This window comes from Salmo salar, chromosome 10, assembly GCF_965601325.2.
Source record: "Salmo salar chromosome 10, fSalSal1, whole genome shotgun sequence".
Classification (NCBI taxonomy): domain Eukaryota; kingdom Metazoa; phylum Chordata; class Actinopteri; order Salmoniformes; family Salmonidae; genus Salmo; species Salmo salar.
In genome coordinates, this window is record NC_138300.1 from 16,693,119 (window position 1) to 16,711,978 (window position 18,860).

Here is an 18,860-nt window from a genome sequence, read left to right on the forward strand (position 1 = left end):
CAGACATTGAATATCCCTTTGAGCATGGTGAAGTTAATTACACTTTTTGGATGGTGCATCAATACACCCAGTCACTACAAATATACAGGCGTCTTTCCTAACTTAGTTACCGGAGAGAAAGGAAACCGCTCAGAGATTTGACCATGAGGCCAATGGTGACTAAAACAGTTAGAGATTAATGGATGTGATAGATAAACTGATGATCAACAACATTGTAGTTACTGCACAATACAGACCTAATTTAGTTGACAGAGTGAAAGGATTATGTAAATTATGGATTTCTGTATTTTATTTTGAAAAAACTAAAATCTCTAAAAACATGTTTTCACTTTGTCATTATGGGTTATTGTGTGTAGACGGGTGAGAAAAAAATATTGAATACATTTTGAATTCAGACTGCAACACAACAAGATGTCGAATAAGTCAAGGGGTATGAGTACTTTCTGAAGGCACTGTATGTATGTCAGATATTGCCTATACTAACTGCCATTGGTAATAGAACAGTGACTGTGTATGTGTTCACAGATGCATCTATGGAGCCAGCACTTGAAGACTTGCAGACTGACAGACAGGCAGTGGTGGAAAAAGTACTCAATATTCATACTTGAGTATAAGTAAAGATAACTTAATAGAAAAGTCACCCAGTAAAATACTACTTCAGTAAAAGTTAAAAGTATCTAGTTTTAAATGTACTTAAGTAGAGTGGTGGAAAAAGTACTAAATTGTCATACTTGGATAAAAGTACAAAGTAAAAGTACATGCTATACTTTAAATTCCTTATAATAAGCAAACCATAAGGCATGCTTGTCTTGTTTTTTAAATTATGGACTGACAGGGGCACACTCCAACACTGACATAATTTACAAACACAGTATTTGTGTTTAGTGAGTCTGCCAGATCAGCGGCAGCAGGGATGACAACGCGTTATATTGATCGGTTTGTGAATCAGACCATATTACTGTCCTGCCTGAGCATTCAAAATGTTAAGAGTACTTTTGGGTGTCAGAGAAAATGTATGGGTGCAAAAGGTAAATATTTTGTTTAGGAATGTAGTGGAGTAAAAGTAGTCAAATATAAATAGTAAAGTACAGATAGGTAAAAATACTTTAAAGTAGTTTTTTGGGGTAAGTACTTTACACCACTGCAGATGGGCTTGATACTGAGGTCTCTAAATGGAGAGAGACATGGCACTCGGAATAACATTTTCACTAGATAACTTTTACTTGAATTATCTTTTATTATTGAATTGAACGGTATTAGTCAATATGGAGAGGAAGAAACCCTGTGTATTCATCACCAGGATCAGGAAACTCATGATGTATACAGGACATCAGAAACATGTGGTCATAGGCACATCCTTAAAAACATGCTGGGAATACTAGAAAAGAGCAAGAAGGGCCGCACAACGTTGAAGCTCTCAATTCACTGCTTTATTGACAACGTCAGCAATGACACACCCAAGAAACACCCACATCAAACCACACCCCTAAGCCAAATCACATTTGGCCTCTCATGGCCACCAGCATTTGAGGAGCAAGCCAAAAAACAATTCCAAATCAGCAGGTGCAGTTGCCCTTTAAATACACTACATGGCCAAAGTATGTGGACACCTGCTCATCGAACATCTCATTCCAAACTCATGGGTATTAATATGGAGTTGGTCCCCCCTTTGCTGCTATAAAAGCCTCCACTCTTCTGGGAAGGCTTTCCACTAGATGTTGGAAAATTACTGCAGGGACTTGCCTCATTTCAGCCACAAGAGCATTAGTGAGGTCGGGCACTGATGTTGGGCGATTAGGCCTGGCTTGCAGTAGGCGTTCCAATTCATCCCAAAGGTGTTCAATCGGGTTGAGTTCAGGGCTCTGTGCAAGCCAGTCAAGTTCTTCCACACCGATCTCAAAAAAACATTTCTGTATGGATCTTGCTTTGTGCATGGGGTCATTGGGCTCCCGAGAAGCGCAGCTGTCTAAGGCACTGCATCTCAGTGCTAGACGTGTCACTACAGACATCCTGGTTCGAATCCAGGCTGTATCACAACTTGACTAGTTAAATAAAAAAATTAAAATTGTCATGCTGAAACAGGAAAGGGCCTTCCCCAAACTGTTGCCACATAGATGGAAGCAAATAAATGTCTAGAATGTCATTGTATGACGTAACGTTAAGATTTCCCTTCACTGGAACTAAGGGGCCTAGCCCGAACCATGAAAAACAGCCCCAGACCATTATTCCTCCTCTACCAAACTTTACATTTGGCACTATGCATTCCGGCAGGTAGTGTTCTCCTGGCATCCACCAAACCTAGATTTGTCCGTTTGAATGCCAGATGGTGACGTATGATTGATTCGTCACTCCAGAAAACGTTTCCACTGCTCCATAGTCCAATTGCGGCGAGCTTTACACCACTCCAGCAGATGCTTGGCATTGCGCACGATGATCTTAGGCTTGTGTGCGGCTGCTTGGCCATGGAAACCTATTTCATGAAGCTCCCGACTAACAGTTCTTGTGCTGACATTGTTACCAGAACAGTTATTGTGCTGACATTGCTTCCAGAGGCAGTTTGTAACTCGGTAGTGAGTGCTGCAACCGAGGACAGACAATTTTTACTCTATGCACTCGGCGATCCCATTCTGTGAGCTTGTGTGGCCTACCACTTCACAGCTGAGCCGTTGTTGCTCCTAGACGTTTCCACTTCACAATAACCGCACTTACAGTTGACCGGGGCAGCTCTAGCAGGTCAGAAATTTTAGTAACTGACTTGTCGGAGAGGTGACATCAATGACGGTGCCACGTTGAAAGTCACTAAGCTCATCAGTACAGGCCATTCTACTGCCAATGTTTGTCTATGGAGATGTCATGGCTGTGTAGTTAATCGTATACACCTGTCAGCAATGGGTGTGGCTGAAATAGCCACTAATTTGAAGGGGTGTCCACATACTTATGGTCCTACTTTTTTAGTTTCAACGTTACAGTTAAACACTCAAATCTCCTACAATCAGTTCAAGTGTCTGCCCAGGAGATGGCAATGTCTTGCTCCATTTGAATCAGTTTGACATTCTCTTATTCATCTACAATGCAGCCGATTTGACGCCGTCGCTCGTTTAAGCAGCATATCCCACCGCTACCACCAAATGTAGCAGAGTTGAATCTCTTATCGCATCTACATTCCCTGGGCTATTCTCAGCAGTATGTCATACCATAGTCTTTCCATCAAAACCAGATATTGTCATGTTGAAAACAGTCCGGTTTAGAGTGCGATTAAACTTGTCATTGAATTTAGTAATTTAACAGACCCTCTTATCCAGAGGAACTTACAGGAGCAATTAGGGTTGCTCAAGGGCACGTCGCCAGATTCTTTCACCTAGTCTGCTTGAAGATTCAAACCAGCGACCTTTCGGTTACTGGCCCAAGGCTCTTAACTGCGAGGCTACAGTCATATAACCAGTAGTGGAAAAAGTACCCAATTGTCATACTTGAGTAAAGGTAAGGATATCTTAATAGAAAATGACAAGTAAAAGTCATCCATTGAAATCCTACTTAAGTATATTTAAAACCAAATAATTTTACTCAAGTATCAAAAGTAAAAATCATTTCAAATTCCTTATTAAGCAAACCAGACGGCACCATTTTCTTTCTTTTTTATTTACGGATAGTTAGAGCACGCTCCAACACTCAGACATCATTTACAAACGAAGCATGTGTTTGGTGAGCCCGCCAGATCAGCGGCAGTAGGGATGACCAGGGGATGTTCTCTTGCAAAGTATGAATAAGACCATTTTCCTGTCCTGCTAAGAAAAATGTAAGTACTTTTGTGTTTCAGGGAAAATGGAGTAAAAAGTACATTTACTTCAGGAATGTAGTAAAAGTTGTCAAAAATATAAATAGTAAAGTACAATTACCCCCCCAAAAAACAACTTTAGTCTTTTTATAACACATTACCTAAGAAAGGCAGTAATTACATAAGAACCTGGCAGGTTCATGTAGTCTGCAAGTCTGCTGCTCTCACAGCACATTCAAGTCAAATTAAGAACACAAACATGCTGTAGCTAACTCTTTATTAGATATTATTTCATATTAATTAAACAAAAGTCAACATTTCTTGAAGACTGTACTGCAAGTGCTTCATTGGACTGGATATTGGTTTGGAAATGTTTACCTTATTAAATACATAATGGATATCTGATGGTTTCTTGCTTGTTTTTGCTTTGCAAAGCACAACTGACAAGACAATAATAGCTCCCTCACTCATTTTCTATGCAGCCTTTTGAGGGCAGATGGGCCTGATCAAAGCTACCTAGCAGTGACTGCCAGACTTAAAAATAACTCATACACCGTGTTCATCCCAAAACAAGGCAATGCATTCTAAGCAGGCGTAGAACTCTTAAATTCCATTTCCATTCCACTCCATTTTCTGCCTCAGCTAAAACCTGTCTTGTCTTTATTAAATATATTTTTCAGTTCACCTTTCTCTTATAAATCGTGGAAGGGTACCTGCTCTAGTCGGGGCAATGCTCAGGTGGCAGATGGACGGGGGGGGGGGGGGGGGGTTATCACAAAGTGGACCAATCGTTAGTTCAGCCAGTTAGTGTGTAGACGGAGTATATTCATATGTGCTGAGATGGGACAACTTCCCTAAAATGCCTGTTGTTCATCTCTTCGGCTTTCCACCCTCTCTCACCCTCCAGTGGAGAAGTCTGGTGGACTCATTGGCTGTCCTCCTTGGTGTAGTCGCCAGCCTCCCAGCGCAGTGCCCGCTTGTTTTTGTGCCTGGTGACGCGGGTCGCCTCCAAGACCTGCAATGGAAGAAATAGCATCAACATCATATTGGACCTGTGATAAAGGCCTTCTGAGACAAATGATTCAATGGATATCAGCAGAGAGAAGAGCAACCACTTACTTCATTGTTCACATCGTCAGTAGGCTGAATTCCTGCATACTAGAGGTAACAGAAAAGTCAAATTTAACAACTAGCACACCATCATTGTAGAATATAAAACCTATGAATTGAGAAGTCTCACAAGATCTACATGGTTTCGCCAACACTATCAGTGCTCTTCTGTAGTCATATTGCATTGCTGTATTTCTTTCCAAACTGTGCCTAAATGTCTTATGTCTATAATGGATTTTCAATGTATGTAGACAGCATCAATAACTAGAGTCTTTCCTCACAGCATTCTCTTCCAGCTTCAGTTTGATTCTCCTCTCCTCAAAGTCCTCTAGCAGGGTTTCAGTCAGGCCCTTTAGCGTGGGGGTCCCAGGGGAGCCACCCATCTCTACCCACGGGCTAGCAGGCAACAGGTGGGTAACCCTGCTCACCACAGGGGAGGTGGGCCGTGGGGAGCCCCATGGCTGGGCAGTGACTATGGAAAAGGAGGGAAGACGGGGAGTGGGTCGAACGGAGGTGGAAAAGCGAGATTCACTGTCCGCTTTATCGGGGGGGGAGAAATAGAGAAACATTGAGTTAGCACATACATGCTTGTAATTGTGTTAAGAGTACATTCGAAATGTAAGTTGAATGCAACATGAAAACTACAGTGCCCTCAGAAAGTACACCCCTTGACTTTTTCCACGTTGTGTTACAGCCTGAATTTAAAATGGATTAAATTGATATTGTTTTACTGGCCTACACACACAACCCCCTAATATCGAAGTGGAATTGTTTTACTGGCCTACACACACACACACAACCCCGTAATGTCGAAGTGGAATTGTTATTTTTAATACGGTGCAAATTCATCTCACACACTACCAGTCAAAAGTTTGTACACACCTACTCATGCAAGGGTTTTTCTTTACTTTTACTATTTTCTACATTGAAGAATAGTTAAAGACATAACTATGAAATAACACAGATATGGAATCATGTAGTAACCAATTTTATTTTAATCTAAATATATTTATGAGATTCTTCAAAGTAGCCACCCTTTGCCTTGACAGCTTTGCCCACTCTTGGCATTCTCTCAACCAGCTTCATGAGGTAGTCACCTGGAATGCATTTCAATTAACAGGTGTGCCATATTAAGTTACATTTGTGGAATTTCTTTCCTTCTTAATGCGTTTGAGCCAATCAGTTGTGTTGCGACAAGGTAGGGGTGGTATACAGAAGATACCCCTATTTGGTAAAAGACCAAGTCCATATTATGGCAAGAACAGCTTAAATAAGCAAAGAGAAAAGACAGTCCATCATTACTTTAAGACACGGTCATCTCAAATTGACTGACCATCTGAAGGGGAGAGTTTTGGCCAGAGTTCCAGTTAAATACATTTATGAGGATCTCGGATTTGTCCCAGTTAATCTTATACCCTGATATACTGCTGAATATGTTGATTGTCGAGAGCACATGTTCTAATGATCGCTTGGATTCTTGTACGAACATCAGAATATCAGTGTAAAGACTTATTTTGCGAATCGGATGCCTACAACTGAACTGAATTATCAAGGCTTGTGGTAAGCTAGAGAAAAGTTTAAACCATTTGCATATAGATGTACTAAAACCAAATTCCTCGAGTGCCAAGTTCAGGAAGGTCATATTGACTCTGTTCGGGAAGCGAGATGCATGATGTCAAAGAGGCGCCTGTTGACTGGAGTGTCAGACTTTCATAAAACCCGTTTGATCAGAATGTATTATTTTGGAAAGACTAGTTTCTAATCTGTTGGCTTTGCTAATTATTTTTAAACCCATTTATTTTTTTACTAGGAGAATGATTAAGGCGGTGTTCATAGTATATGGAAGGTTATTAGAGCAATACACATGCGTAACCATATTTAACCCATAAGAGTCTAAGCCCCGTCTAAGCCGGCGGAGGAGGTTCTAAGCTATATGCAATTGTTTAAAACATTTGTGAAATAAGGGGTTAAAAATATTCATACAACTCAACAGGAAGTGGAATTATGTTAAAAAATGAAAAGCTGAAATGTCTTGTGTCATTAAGTATTCAATCCCTTTGTTATGGCAAGTTCAGGAGTAAAAATGTGATTAGCAAGTTGCATGGACTCACTGTGTTACATAATTGTTTTTATGACTACCTCATCTCTGTAACCCACACAAACAATTATCTGTAATGTCCCTCAGTCGAGCAGTGAATTTCAAACAGATTCAACTACAAAGACCAGGGAGGGGTTTTAATGACTCACAAAAAGGGCACCTATTGGTAGATTGTAAAAAAAAGAAGCAGGGATTTCACCAAGAGGCTAATGGGGACTTTAAAACAGACTAATGGCTGTGATAGGAGAAAACAGAGGATGGATCAAACAGTGGATGGATCAAGGAAGCCTGTACAGAATACAAATATTCCAAAACATGAATCCTTTTTGCAACAAGTCAGAAAGCAATTAACTTTTTATCCTGAATACAAAGTGTTAATGTATGTTTGGGGAAAATCCAATACATTACCGAGCACCACTCCCCATATTTTCATGCATAGTGGTGGCTGCATCATGTTATGGGTATGCTTGTAATTGTTAAGAACTGAGGATTTTTTCAGGAAAAAACAAAAAACAATGGAACTAAGCACAGGCAAAATCTGAAAGGAAAACCTGGTTCAGTCTGCATTCCACTAGACTGGAGTTGCTTACCAAGAAGACAGTGAATTTTCCTGAGTGGCCGAGTTACAGTTTTGACTTAAATCTACTTAAATCTATGGCAAGACCTGAAAATGGTTGTCTAGCAACCAATTTGACAGAGCTTGAAGAATTTTGAAAATAATATGGGCAAATGTTGCAAAATCCAGGTGTGGAAGCTCTTAGAGACTTACCCAGAAATACTCGCAGCTGTAAATCAGTGCAAAATTGCTTCTACAAAGTATTGATTAAGGGGGTGAATACTTATGTAAATGAGATACTACTGTATTTCATTTTTTTATACATTTGCAAAAATATCTAAAAACATGTTTTCATTTTGACATGTGAGCAAATACATTTAATCTACTTGGAATTCAGGCTGTAACAACAAAATGTGGAATAAGTCAAGAGGTATGAACACTTTCTGAAGGCAATGACAGCCGAATTGTAGTCATACCATTGTACACACTTGACTATGAAAATGGACACTGGTAGACATCTTGCCGTAACACTAGTTTTAAAAAAGGCCCAGTGCAGTCAAAACTGTTTTTCCTGTGTTTTGTATGATATTGTACAACAGCTGATGAAACTACACTACATGACCAAAAGTATGTGGATCCCTGCTTGTCGAACATCTCATTCCAAAATCATGGGCAATAATATGTAGTTGGTCTCTACTCTTCTGAGAAGGCTTTCCACTACAATTTGGAGCATTGCTGCGGGGGCTTGCTTCCATTCAGCCACAAGAGCATTAGCGAGGTCGGCACTGATGTTGGGTGATTAGGCCTGGCTTGCAGTCACCGTTCCAATTCATCCCAAAGCTGTTTGATGGGGTTAAGGTCAGGGTTCTGTGCAGGCCAGTCAAGTTCTTCCACAACGATCTTGAGAAACAATTTCTGTACGGACCTCGCTTTGCGCAAGGTGTCACTGTCATTCTGAAACAGTAAAGGGCCTTCCCCAAACAGTTGCAAGCACAGAATCGTTTAGAACAGGGGTGGGCAATTCCAGTCCTCGAGGGCCTGATTGGTGTCACAGTTTGGCCTGTGATAACAACACCCCCCCCCCCCCCTCGGGGACAGGAGTTTCCCATCCCTGGTCTAGAATGTCATTATATGTTGTAGCGTTAAGATTTGCCGTCACTGGAACTAAAGGGCCTAGCCCGAACCATGAAAAACAGCCCCAGACCATTATTCCTCTTCCACCAAACTTTACAGTTGGCACTATACATTCAGGCAGGTAGTGTTCTCCTCTTATCCATCATACCCAGATTAGTCTGTCGGACTGCCAGATGGTGAAGCGTGATTCATCACTTCAGAGAACACATTTCCACTGCTCAATGGCAGCGAGCTTTACACCACTCCAGCCGACGCTTGGCATTGTGCATGGTGATCTTAGACTTGCGTGCGGCTGCTTGGCCATGTAAAACCATTTCATGAAGCTCTCGACGAACTGTTATTGTGATGACGTTGCTTCCAGAGGCAGTTTGGAACTCGGTCGTGAGTGTTGCATGCAGTCCTAGCTAAATTTTAGCTTGAGAAAATTTTGCTAAAATGCTGTTTTTGACCATTTTTATGGAAAACTATTACAGTAAGGTACTGTTTGATATTGAGATAAAAACAGCTGCATTGGCCCTTTAATGTGACTGGATGTAGAATAATCTTAAGGTCCAGTGCAGCCATTTTTTATCTCAATATCAAATCATTTAGTACCTTACTGTGATTATTTTCAATTAAAATTGTCAATAAGAAACAAATGGCTTCTTAGCTAAGAACAATCTCAGGCAATTTTGCTAGGACTGTCTGGGAGTGGTCTGAGTGGGGATGGGAAAGCTGAAACTAGCTCTTACTGGCAGAGAGGTTTGGAACTCTTTCTTATTGGTCTATTAACTAATTTCCACCTAGTGATGTCACCAGGCAGGTCAAAACTCCATCCCACTAAAACAGGCAGGAATTTCAGGTGGTCTTTTCAAACATCTTACACTAAAAGGGCATTATCATAATTTTTACAATATTATTCTAACCTCAATGTGGAAATATGTATAAAACACAGGTCAAGCACGTTTTTAACTGCGCTGGGCCTTGAACCACAATTTCAGTGCATCAGGAAAAGCCGCAATAAAGGAAGAAATTATTCAATTATTCACTGTTCTGTTTTTTCCTGACTTATTTTATCCTTTTTGATGCAAAGTAATAGCCTTTGTGTCAATGATTAATCAGGGCTGGTAACACAGCATTGGTTCCTCTGCCCATATATGACCAAAGTTCAGGTTCTAATTAAGTTTGTCATGTCTTCCAGTCTAAGAAAGCCAGCAGTAAACAAGACAAACAATTCTACTTAAAGCTAGAATTGTGAGGACATTTGACAATTGGTGCATGTAGACTTTTGCTTAAATCAAGCCAAAAACAAGTATAAGATATTGCCATCATGAATAATTCCTGTTATGTAGTCTTGTAATTGTATAGATTTGTCTATGGATAAATGGACTGAACCATCCTACCTAGCATTGATACTGGAGTGATAGATGAGTAGGACCATCTGGCCAAGCTCGTCTGCTCTACTGGAAGTGAAGGGCTCTCAGAGAAGACAGACTCTTCCTGTTCCACAATGACTCTTCGCAGGCTTTGCGATTGACATGCGTCTTCAGCGTCTCGTTCTATACAGTCCAAGTTTCCTTCCATAGAGGCAGACAGGCCACTGGATTCCCGCAGTTCCCGGAGCTCCTGCTCACGTTTCAGATCCTGCTCGATCTCCTTCTGGATAATATCTGGAGCGTTTGGTCTTCGAGGTCGCAGGCCGCCAGAATCCAGGTGCGCCCTCCAGGTTGGAATAGGCTTATCACTCGGTTCAGACTCCTGCACTGCAAAAGCAGTGGTTGTAGGTGAGGATGACGAAGAGGAGGCTTCTTTAGTAGAGGAGCCTCTGGCTGGAACTGGCTTCTTTCTTTCCACTAACCACGATGGGTAATTTACTATTTCACTAGTACTTGTCTTCACCACCACTGTGACTTGAGCGCTTTCTGCCTTACTGGTCTCATTGCCTTTCAACATGATGATCTCCTCTGGGAAGCTGCTTGGCAGTACTCTATTGAGGTCTTGGGACTCTGAACTCCGGCTTTTGCTGGTGGTATTGACGCTTGGAGTGGCGCTCATGCTGCCGATGTACAACTCGGTCTCATCTGAGTGCCGGTGAGGGCAGCAAGGGGAAGGGTAGCCTTCCGTATCTGAGCTGCTACTCCTCACAATGACCCTGGGTGATGACCAAGCCCTTTTCATCGTCTCGACCTCGGCTCCAGATTGGTCTCTAAGCTCAAAGATCTTTCTCCGATCCTCCAGTTCCTGAGGAGTTCCCCAGTCATACAGACCTGGGACTCTCCCCTGGTGCAGCAGGTCTTCTTCCCTCTGGCTGTCCTTTTTGATCTCACGCTGGATGAAGAAGCTCACCCGGTTCTTCTTATTTGCCTTAACAGGCATCAGTGGTGGTGTAGGCTGGGAGAGCAGAGACTTGACCTCCACCATCTCTTGGACGTCGGTGTGCTTGATGCCCCGCAATCGCCGAAGACTCTCTTCTCTCTCCTGAGCGATACGAATCTCCCTCTCTATGGGCGTCTCTCTGTAACCACTTACCGATTGGGTGCCCTTGCTTTCTGGCTGAGGGTTGTCATTGGACGTGCTTCCGTCACTTGTGTAGCCAACACTTGTGTCACCCGATAGATCCTCCAGTCCAGAGTCAAGGTCGTCAAACAGGCTACTCTGCCTCTTGGTTACCCTCTCCTCTGTGCGGTACACCTTTCTGCCAGCGACATTTTCCCATTTGTCCTGACGTTTCACTGGGGTCAGACTTTGGTTAAACCATTTCGCAGAGTGGTAGTCTTTTTTCTCGCTCCTTGGTGATAGCAAGCTGTCTTCTGACCGCCATAGTCTTCTTTGTGGTTTTAGAGAGCTGGGACTCTGCAGGAATGGGTTGAGCCTCGACTGTTCCATCTTTAGGAACTGCTCCCGTGCTGCACTGAAGTTGATCTGTTCGTTGTCAATAGTGCATGGCTCAGCTGCTGGTGTGGACTCAGATTTGATGCTGCTTGGCCCATAGCACAAGCTGAACCCGTCGAGCAACTTGTTGGGTGATTTGCTGAGATCCAGGGTTTCGAGTGCACTCCACTGCTCCCTGAATGTGGGAATCTTTTTGGGGGCTTGACTGTGGATGATCTCCTGCCTAAGGTGCTTCTCCTCCTCCTCCGTCTTCAATTGGGCACCGTTGGTGTTCACCTGGTAGCGGGAGTCCTCGTCCTCCTCGAACAGACTACCTGGCTTCTTCCCACTGGCGTATGTCTGCAGTTTGAAGCTGCTTTCCTCTTTCAGGGTCGCCAACTTGGCTTGTCTCTCTGGGGACACCATCCAGGCTTCGTTCATCTCCGCCTCGGGGCTCACCGGATCATCCACAAAGGAGTAGAAGCCACGTTGGGAGCCCGTACTCCCTGCACTGCTAGGGCTACTGGGTTGCCAGTCTTCGCTGGTGTTGCCGCAATCTTCCTCTGACACAGCCACCTGCCTGGCCTGCACCACCACATCCCGGGACACCTTCTGCTGGGTGGATACGATAACTGTGGACTGGGTGCGGGTCACGGAGATGCTGTCAAAACTGAAAGCCGAAGAGTTGTCATTCCGGTTGTAGATCCAGCTCCGGTCCAGGCTTAAGGGCTCATCAGTGGTGGGGCTGAGCATGGTGCGAAGGTCTACTGCCAGCTCCAGTTTGGGTGACATGGGCTGAAGCACCCACTTTCTGGGTGTGCTTTCCATGGTTCCTTGGAATGTGGTGTCTTCCTGTGTAGACAGTGAGATTTCTGCAGCAGGAAGCTGGTGAGATTGGAACACTATCTGGTCTCCCTCCTCCTGGGTCAACACATCCTGGGAATCATCAGGTGCAGCAACTGAGAGTCTCTGCAACCAATAAAAAAAAGATTAAAAAAAAAAAAAGATTTCAAAAATAGGCCAACACTTAAGCAATATAATAATTAAGAAAGATTAAATGGTCAAGTGGCAACTGGATCATTATAACCAATCAAACAAGCCTTCCACTGTCCAAATACTTTAACAAATTACAATTCAATATTTCATTGAAGACACTGAGTAGCTACATCTTTGCATATCACAGATAATACAGAATACGGCTTGTGCCACCAAAATGAAATTAGTTGCATAACACTTCAGGGGTTTATGGTTTACAGGAATCTGTTTAACAAGGGAAATAATAAAAAAGTTGTGCAAGACAGGATGCAGAGATTTGCTTTGGAATGCCAATATAAAAAAAAAGTTGCCAATAACATTTATAGCTTAAATGTAATGCCTACTTCCGCATGAGAACGAGAGACCGTGTTTGCAGTAAACCTAGCTCATCAGGAAAGACACGAGAACTCAAACTGAGAAAATGTAGAGCAAACCAATGTGTGAGATGGTCTAAAAAGATGAAGATGTCTGCGTCGGTCTAGAAGGCAACAAAGGAATGTTAAGCTGGCATGCAAGGGAATTACACACAAGGTTCAATCATCTCAGTCAGACCTCTATTTATTGCAAACTTTGAAGTTCCTGTATGGAGGATTACCAGATCCATTGCTGTGATACTGTATGAAGATCCATAAATACTGTCTGTTCCCGTCTTAGCCAAGACATTCCGATTCATAATATTGTACATGGATTGGTATTTATCGGCACAACTCATACAGTCAAGATTTTATATACTGAACAAAAATATAAATGCAACGTGAAACAATGAATGATTTTACTGAGTTACAGTTCATATGAGGATATCAGTCAATTGAAGAATATTCATTAGGCCCTAATCAATGATTTCACATGACAATACAGAAACAGTATGTATCTGTTGGTCACAGACCTTTAAAAATAAATTATAAGTCTCACAATGGGCCTCAGGATTCCGTCACAGTATTTCTGTGCATTCAAATTGCCATCAGTAAAATGGTGTTCGTTGTCCGTAGCTTATTACCGAGTTAGTTAATATAAAGGAAATCAGTAAATTGAAATAAATTCCTTAGGCCCTAATCTAAGGATTTCATGACTGGGAATACAGATATGCATCTGTTGGTCTGGTCACAGATGCCTTAAAAAAAAAAAAAATAGCAGCGTGGATTAGAAAACCAGTCAGTATCTGGTGACCACCATTTGCTTCATGCGGCGCGACACATCTCCGCATAGAGCTGATCAGGCTGTTGATTGTGGCCCCTGGAATTACATTTTAAATTTGTCATTTAGCAGACGCTCTTATCCAGAGCGACTTACAGTAGTGAATGCATACATTTCATTAACATTAAATTATCTGGCAACAGCTCTGGTGGACATTCCTGCAGTCAGCATGCCAAATGCACACTCCTTTAAAATATTTTAGCATTGTGTGACAAAACTGCACATTTTCGAGTGGCCTTTTATTGTCCCCAGCACAACATGCACTGGTGTAATGATCATGCCATTTGATCTGCCAAACTTCTCAGGTAGATGGATTATCTCGGCAAAGGGGAAATGCTCACTAACAGGGATGTAAACAAATTTGTGCACCAAATTTGAGAGAAATAAGCTTTTTGTGTGTATGGAACATTTCTGGTATCTTATTTCAGCTCATGAAACATGGTACCAACACTTTACATGTTGCGTTTATATTTCTGTTCAGTGTAGTTATTGATTATCAACCGTTATCAATTTATTCAAGCAATGGATTAAATCAACCTTAATCTTAACCATGCAGACATGTACCTAGAGCAGGGCTCTCCAACCCTGCTGCTGGAGAACTACCATCCTGTAGGTTTAGAGCATCGGATTCTAATAATTAGCTGGTAGACAAAATTAAAAATCAGGTTTGTTACAACTGGGGTTGGAGGGAAAATCTACAGGAGGGGTAGCTCTCCGGGAACAGGGTTGGAGAACTCTGACCAGGAGTGTGCAGCTACAATTCCTTTTCAAAGTGCCTAGTTGTCAGAAGATGTATGAAGAACCATAATGAGGGAGAGAGAGGAATGTGTTCACTCCTTTCTCATGGAGGTGGGAGTACTGACACTAGAGTAGGATATTAGATAGTCTTGGCCAATGAAAACATAAGTTTCTCTCCACTCAACTTATGTAGAACTAACTACACTGGAGGCTGGGTGCTAGGGCGGGTTGACTTGTCAATCATTTTAATATGCCACACAAAGGATTAAAAGGAAAATATTTCATGGCAACTAGCAGTATCACTTAGAATCTCTATAGCATAACATCCTCACTGCTATTCGAGCATGTTGGCTAATGAGTAAAACCTACAGCCCCTGGAAGCTTCCACTCCATCCAACATTGTAATTTAAATTGACTTCGACAAAACAATCCTGCATTTCACAATTGTCATTGTAACCCTGCTGACACAGAATTAAACTAATCATGACAGATGCACAACACAAGACAAATGGACCGGAGTAAACCCAGTCCTAACCTTCCCTGAGATGCCAAGACTTTTGGCTGACCTCAGAATAAGCTCTTCAACAAATATACATTCATTTTGGGTTAAAAAGTGTATGTAAATGTAAATGTAATGTAAATGTAAAAAGTAACGCACTATCCCAAGAGTTCTAAGGCAGCCTGCAGTGTGTGTATGCGCGCATGTGACCACTTGTGTGACAGTGGACTGTGTACCCCTGATAAGCTCTTCTCAGCGCCACTTTCTGGAATCGGCTCCTCTGCCCTTTGCTCATTGGCTGAGAGAGAAGAGGAGTGATCGGTGGGGGACAGGAGATACACAAGTCTCCTCGCCCCCACTAATTTATTACCTCACACTGGTGTGTGTACGAAACACTCACTAGTTCCTGTCAGTAAAGTGCCTATTGTTGCATGGATCAACTAAGGCCAAGTTGCATGTAGCACACAAGATAATACAACAAATTACACAATAAAGATTTTGCCACAGATAAGTCATCCCCATCAACCTTCAGACTTATTCAAGGCTAATATATATACTCATCGACTGTCTGAAATAAATGCCCAAATACATGTTGTCATACCCTACAGCTTGTCTGTCGGCGATACAGATTTCAAACCAGTTTTCATGTCTTGAAATGACAACCATGCCAACTGCTCATTAAAGCTCTACTAATCAAAAAAGAAAAGAAAAAAAAGAGAACATTTTGCAAATAAACAATGTGATGGTGTTCCCATGGGTACAGGATGTGTAGCTACAGAGACCAGCGTATACAAGGTCCTCCTCAAATAGGGTAGGCTGTAGCATTTGGAGAAACATGGAGAACAGCCACTACTTGATAAACACAAAAAAAGTGTATAGGGAAATGGATTTACATTAGGCTTACTTCCCTCAGTCAATGCACAAGGGTTTAATTTGACATCAACTTTTGAAAAGAAGTAGGTCATTACTCAGTAATGTAGACAGTGTGACGAGATGGCAAATCCAACCATAGTGTCTTCTAAGCTAATGCACCTGCTCACCCAACTGCCACTTAACTGAAGCGCTTCCAATTCATAGATAATGTAAGTATCGATAATGCCATTGAAATGCATTTCGATCTAAAGTACAGTTAATTTGGGAAAAATGAAGTAATTAACCCTACCTTAATTAGTATACCGCAAACAAGACAAAAGTTTGTTGTCTTGTGTCTCCCGCTCTCTCTCTCTCTGTCTTTTGAGCACCCTACAGCACAGGCAAAGTTCAGCCAATATCATGTCAGTTATTGAAGCCACACCCTCTTACCGAACAGGGAAAAGTGCACGAGACTGACAAACCGCTATAACAAGGTAGGGAGAGAAGAGAAACCCATTCACATTGCCAAGGCAAATCACACAAGATGACCCAGATTAAAAATGACCTGTGGTCCAAAGTGAAGTCTGTAATTAGTTGATTATTTGTAACCGGTCAGTGAGTGCTGGGCTGAAACAAAAGCCTGCTCACCCAGTAACCCTCCAGGACTGGAGTCGGAGAACCCTGACCTAAGGGAATGAGTTGGCTAATTTCCTGGTGATCATTTTGTGTCCCAGTACAGAAGCTTCCTTCTCCTTTCCTTCATGACCACTGACATGACTTGATAAACTGTTATGGGAACATATCCATTCCCTTTACCTATCATTGGTCTCATAAGGAAACAAAAACAGAAAATAACAGTTTAAAAGTACTGAGGCATTATCAGTATGTTGCCTGTGAACTGTTAAAAGAAGAATCTTCCTTTGGGGTTGAAGTTCACCTGAGAGGATGTCACTGCTACAGCTAGACCAGTGGAAGAGCTTGAGTCATCATGGCCAAAATGTTCATTACTTAGAAATGCAGAAAAAAAATACATATTTTTTACATCAAATAAAGCAAAATGATTATGGCTCTAGATTGCAGGAAAAAGCTGTTTCAGGTGTCTTTCACCCCCCAGCCATCCTCACATACTGTGCCCCCTCAGATTTTTGGGGTGCATGACAGCCCTGATAGAGGGCATTCCATTTAAGAAGGCATTCGCTTTGAGAAATGGGAAGGTTCACACTGAACATAGCTTTACTGCGCTCTAGTGACTACCTTGTAAATGTACACCAGAGTATTTCAATCAACTTTGTCACTCTGAATAAAGACTTGAAGGGGTCATGACAAACATAATATGGATCTCAGTTTAGCTTACTAATGCAAAGGAATGTTTGTGATTGTACATCTACTTCACACCACTATGGTCTTACATCTAGGAATCAAATGCATGACAGATGAAACAGACATTAAAGTGGGTACTATTGAGATGTATTTGTCCAAAATTACAATTAAATCAATGAATGCCACAGTTATTCCCCCCCCCCCCAATATCATGGAAACCATGGGAAGACTCTAGGCTGCAATGGCTGTGGTACAAACAATGCAGATCCAACTGTGTGGAATGTTGGTAAAGGGGGGGGGGGGGGGGGGGGAGAATGTCAAAGCAAAACAAATTGTTAGCCTGCAATCAGGATCCCTTTAACATTGTTGTAACTACCCCTGTCATTGTGTGTTTGGGGTAAGGGTTGTCTTACCTTGGTCTCATGCTCCATGCTGTTACACAGCACCTGCCAAGGAGGAGTGTACTTGAACATCCTGCAGTGTGAGTGTATGTCTGTCTGTCTGTGTGTAAGAGAGCACTTGTGTGTGTTTCAGCGTGTTGGTGAATGTGTCCGGGCAGCTCTCTGTGTGACAGGATTCAAGGCTAGGTGCAGGGGGGGCAATCAAGATCAACTCAGGCCAGGTGTGCTCATTCTGACACGAGAGAGGGAGGGAGGTAGAAGAGTCAACAATGGGAAAGACAGTACATTGAATTTGAATTCAAAGTTTTGGGATAAGACAGAACATCAATAAAACATTGATTAAACTAACATTTTGGTGAACCTTCCAGTTGCTTTTTTGGTTGATTAGTCCTCACGTTTTATTTCATCTGGCAATTAAAAATGACTGTACACATTCCACAAATGTCCATATTTGAGTACACAAGGAATATTTCTGGTGCCGAACCATAATATTTGTCTTAGATTCTTTTGGTCAGTAGCTTAATCAAAGACCCAACCCTCGCCCTTTCCTTAACTCACCTCTCGGTTCTAGACTTGCCCTCCTAGACGTCTGGGTTCTCCAGCAGGTGTTCTGCCGTCTGGATCTGCACCCCCCTCGTATCCCCTACTGTGTTAAGCCTAACAGCTGGTCTCCGGACTCCACTGGTGTTTTGGTCTGGGGTTTGGCCCTGACCAGACCCCTCCCTGTTACCCCCTCAACAGTATCTGTCACTCACCCTCTCCATCCTCCCCCTCAACACCCTGTCCATCAAAGCTGCTAGTCCAGAGATATTGACCGGTTGTGGTGGGGGAGAGGGTGAAAAGGGGGTGAGAGGGTAAGGGGGGGGGGGGGGGTCCAGAACACAAAGCGTTGGGTGGCGTGACTGCTCCCATGTCTGTTGCTGAGGGCAGGGGAATTGCAATGGAATGCTGCTGACCATCACAAAGTGCCAGACAAAAGAGGAGCCATCTGCGCACACGCGCACACAAAGTCCCACCTCTACCAACAGTGACCATGTAGCCAGGTGACTGTGTCCATGACAATGGTGGAGCAGGTCTTAGATTAGCAGTGTTAAAACATTGCATTGTGGTGCATAAGTGGGCAGGACCTTTGTTCATAGGAAAGGACTGTGAGGATTTCACAATGCAGGCCTTCGAGATCGATGCAAACCTCAAGGGGGATTTCAACTTTAGTCTAAGAACCAAGGCTAAAGACACACACACACACACACACACACACACACACACACACTTTCACGAATTTGTACTGACTGAGGTGA

General features: G+C 42.5%; 1 protein-coding gene across 3 annotated transcripts; it reads right to left on the reverse strand.

Moving 5' to 3' along the window:
• Positions 1 to 3,623: 3,623 nt before the first annotated feature.
• On the reverse strand, positions 3,624 to 18,256 carry misp (mitotic spindle positioning). 3 transcript variants are annotated; one of them, XM_014216045.3, is made up of 6 exons: positions 18,121 to 18,256; positions 17,575 to 17,794; positions 10,056 to 12,492; positions 5,167 to 5,357; positions 4,895 to 4,933; positions 3,624 to 4,790 (listed from the first exon to the last, which is right to left on the reverse strand). In XM_014216045.3, the coding sequence occupies exons 2-6, from the start codon at positions 17,632 to 17,634 to the stop codon at positions 4,701 to 4,703; spliced, it is 2,817 nt and encodes a 938-aa protein (XP_014071520.1). In that variant the 5' UTR covers positions 17,635 to 17,794; positions 18,121 to 18,256; the 3' UTR covers positions 3,624 to 4,700. The 3 variants fall into 3 exon arrangements, with proteins under 3 accessions (XP_014071520.1, XP_014071519.1, XP_014071521.1); XM_014216044.3 differs by having other exon boundaries at positions 5,167 to 5,423; positions 18,121 to 18,255; XM_014216046.3 differs by lacking the exons at positions 17,575 to 17,794; positions 18,121 to 18,256 and adding an exon at positions 16,152 to 16,390 and having other exon boundaries at positions 5,167 to 5,423.
• Between the last annotated feature and the right edge of the window lie 604 nt (positions 18,257 to 18,860).

What these genes read in the sequence shown, in the direction of transcription:
- misp (XM_014216044.3), bottom strand. Translation starts at nt 17,634, where the DNA reads ATGTTCAAGTACACTCCTCCTTGGCAGGTGCTGTGTAACAGCATGGAG. An exon ending in CACTCCAGTATCAATGCTAG is followed by an intron (nt 5,424 to 10,055) that starts GTAGGATGGTTC and finishes CCCCCGATAAAG; the next exon opens with CGGACAGTGAATCTCGCTTT. An exon ending in TGAAGCTGGAAGAGAATGCT is followed by an intron (nt 4,934 to 5,166) that starts GTGAGGAAAGAC and finishes TGTTACCTCTAG; the next exon opens with TATGCAGGAATTCAGCCTAC.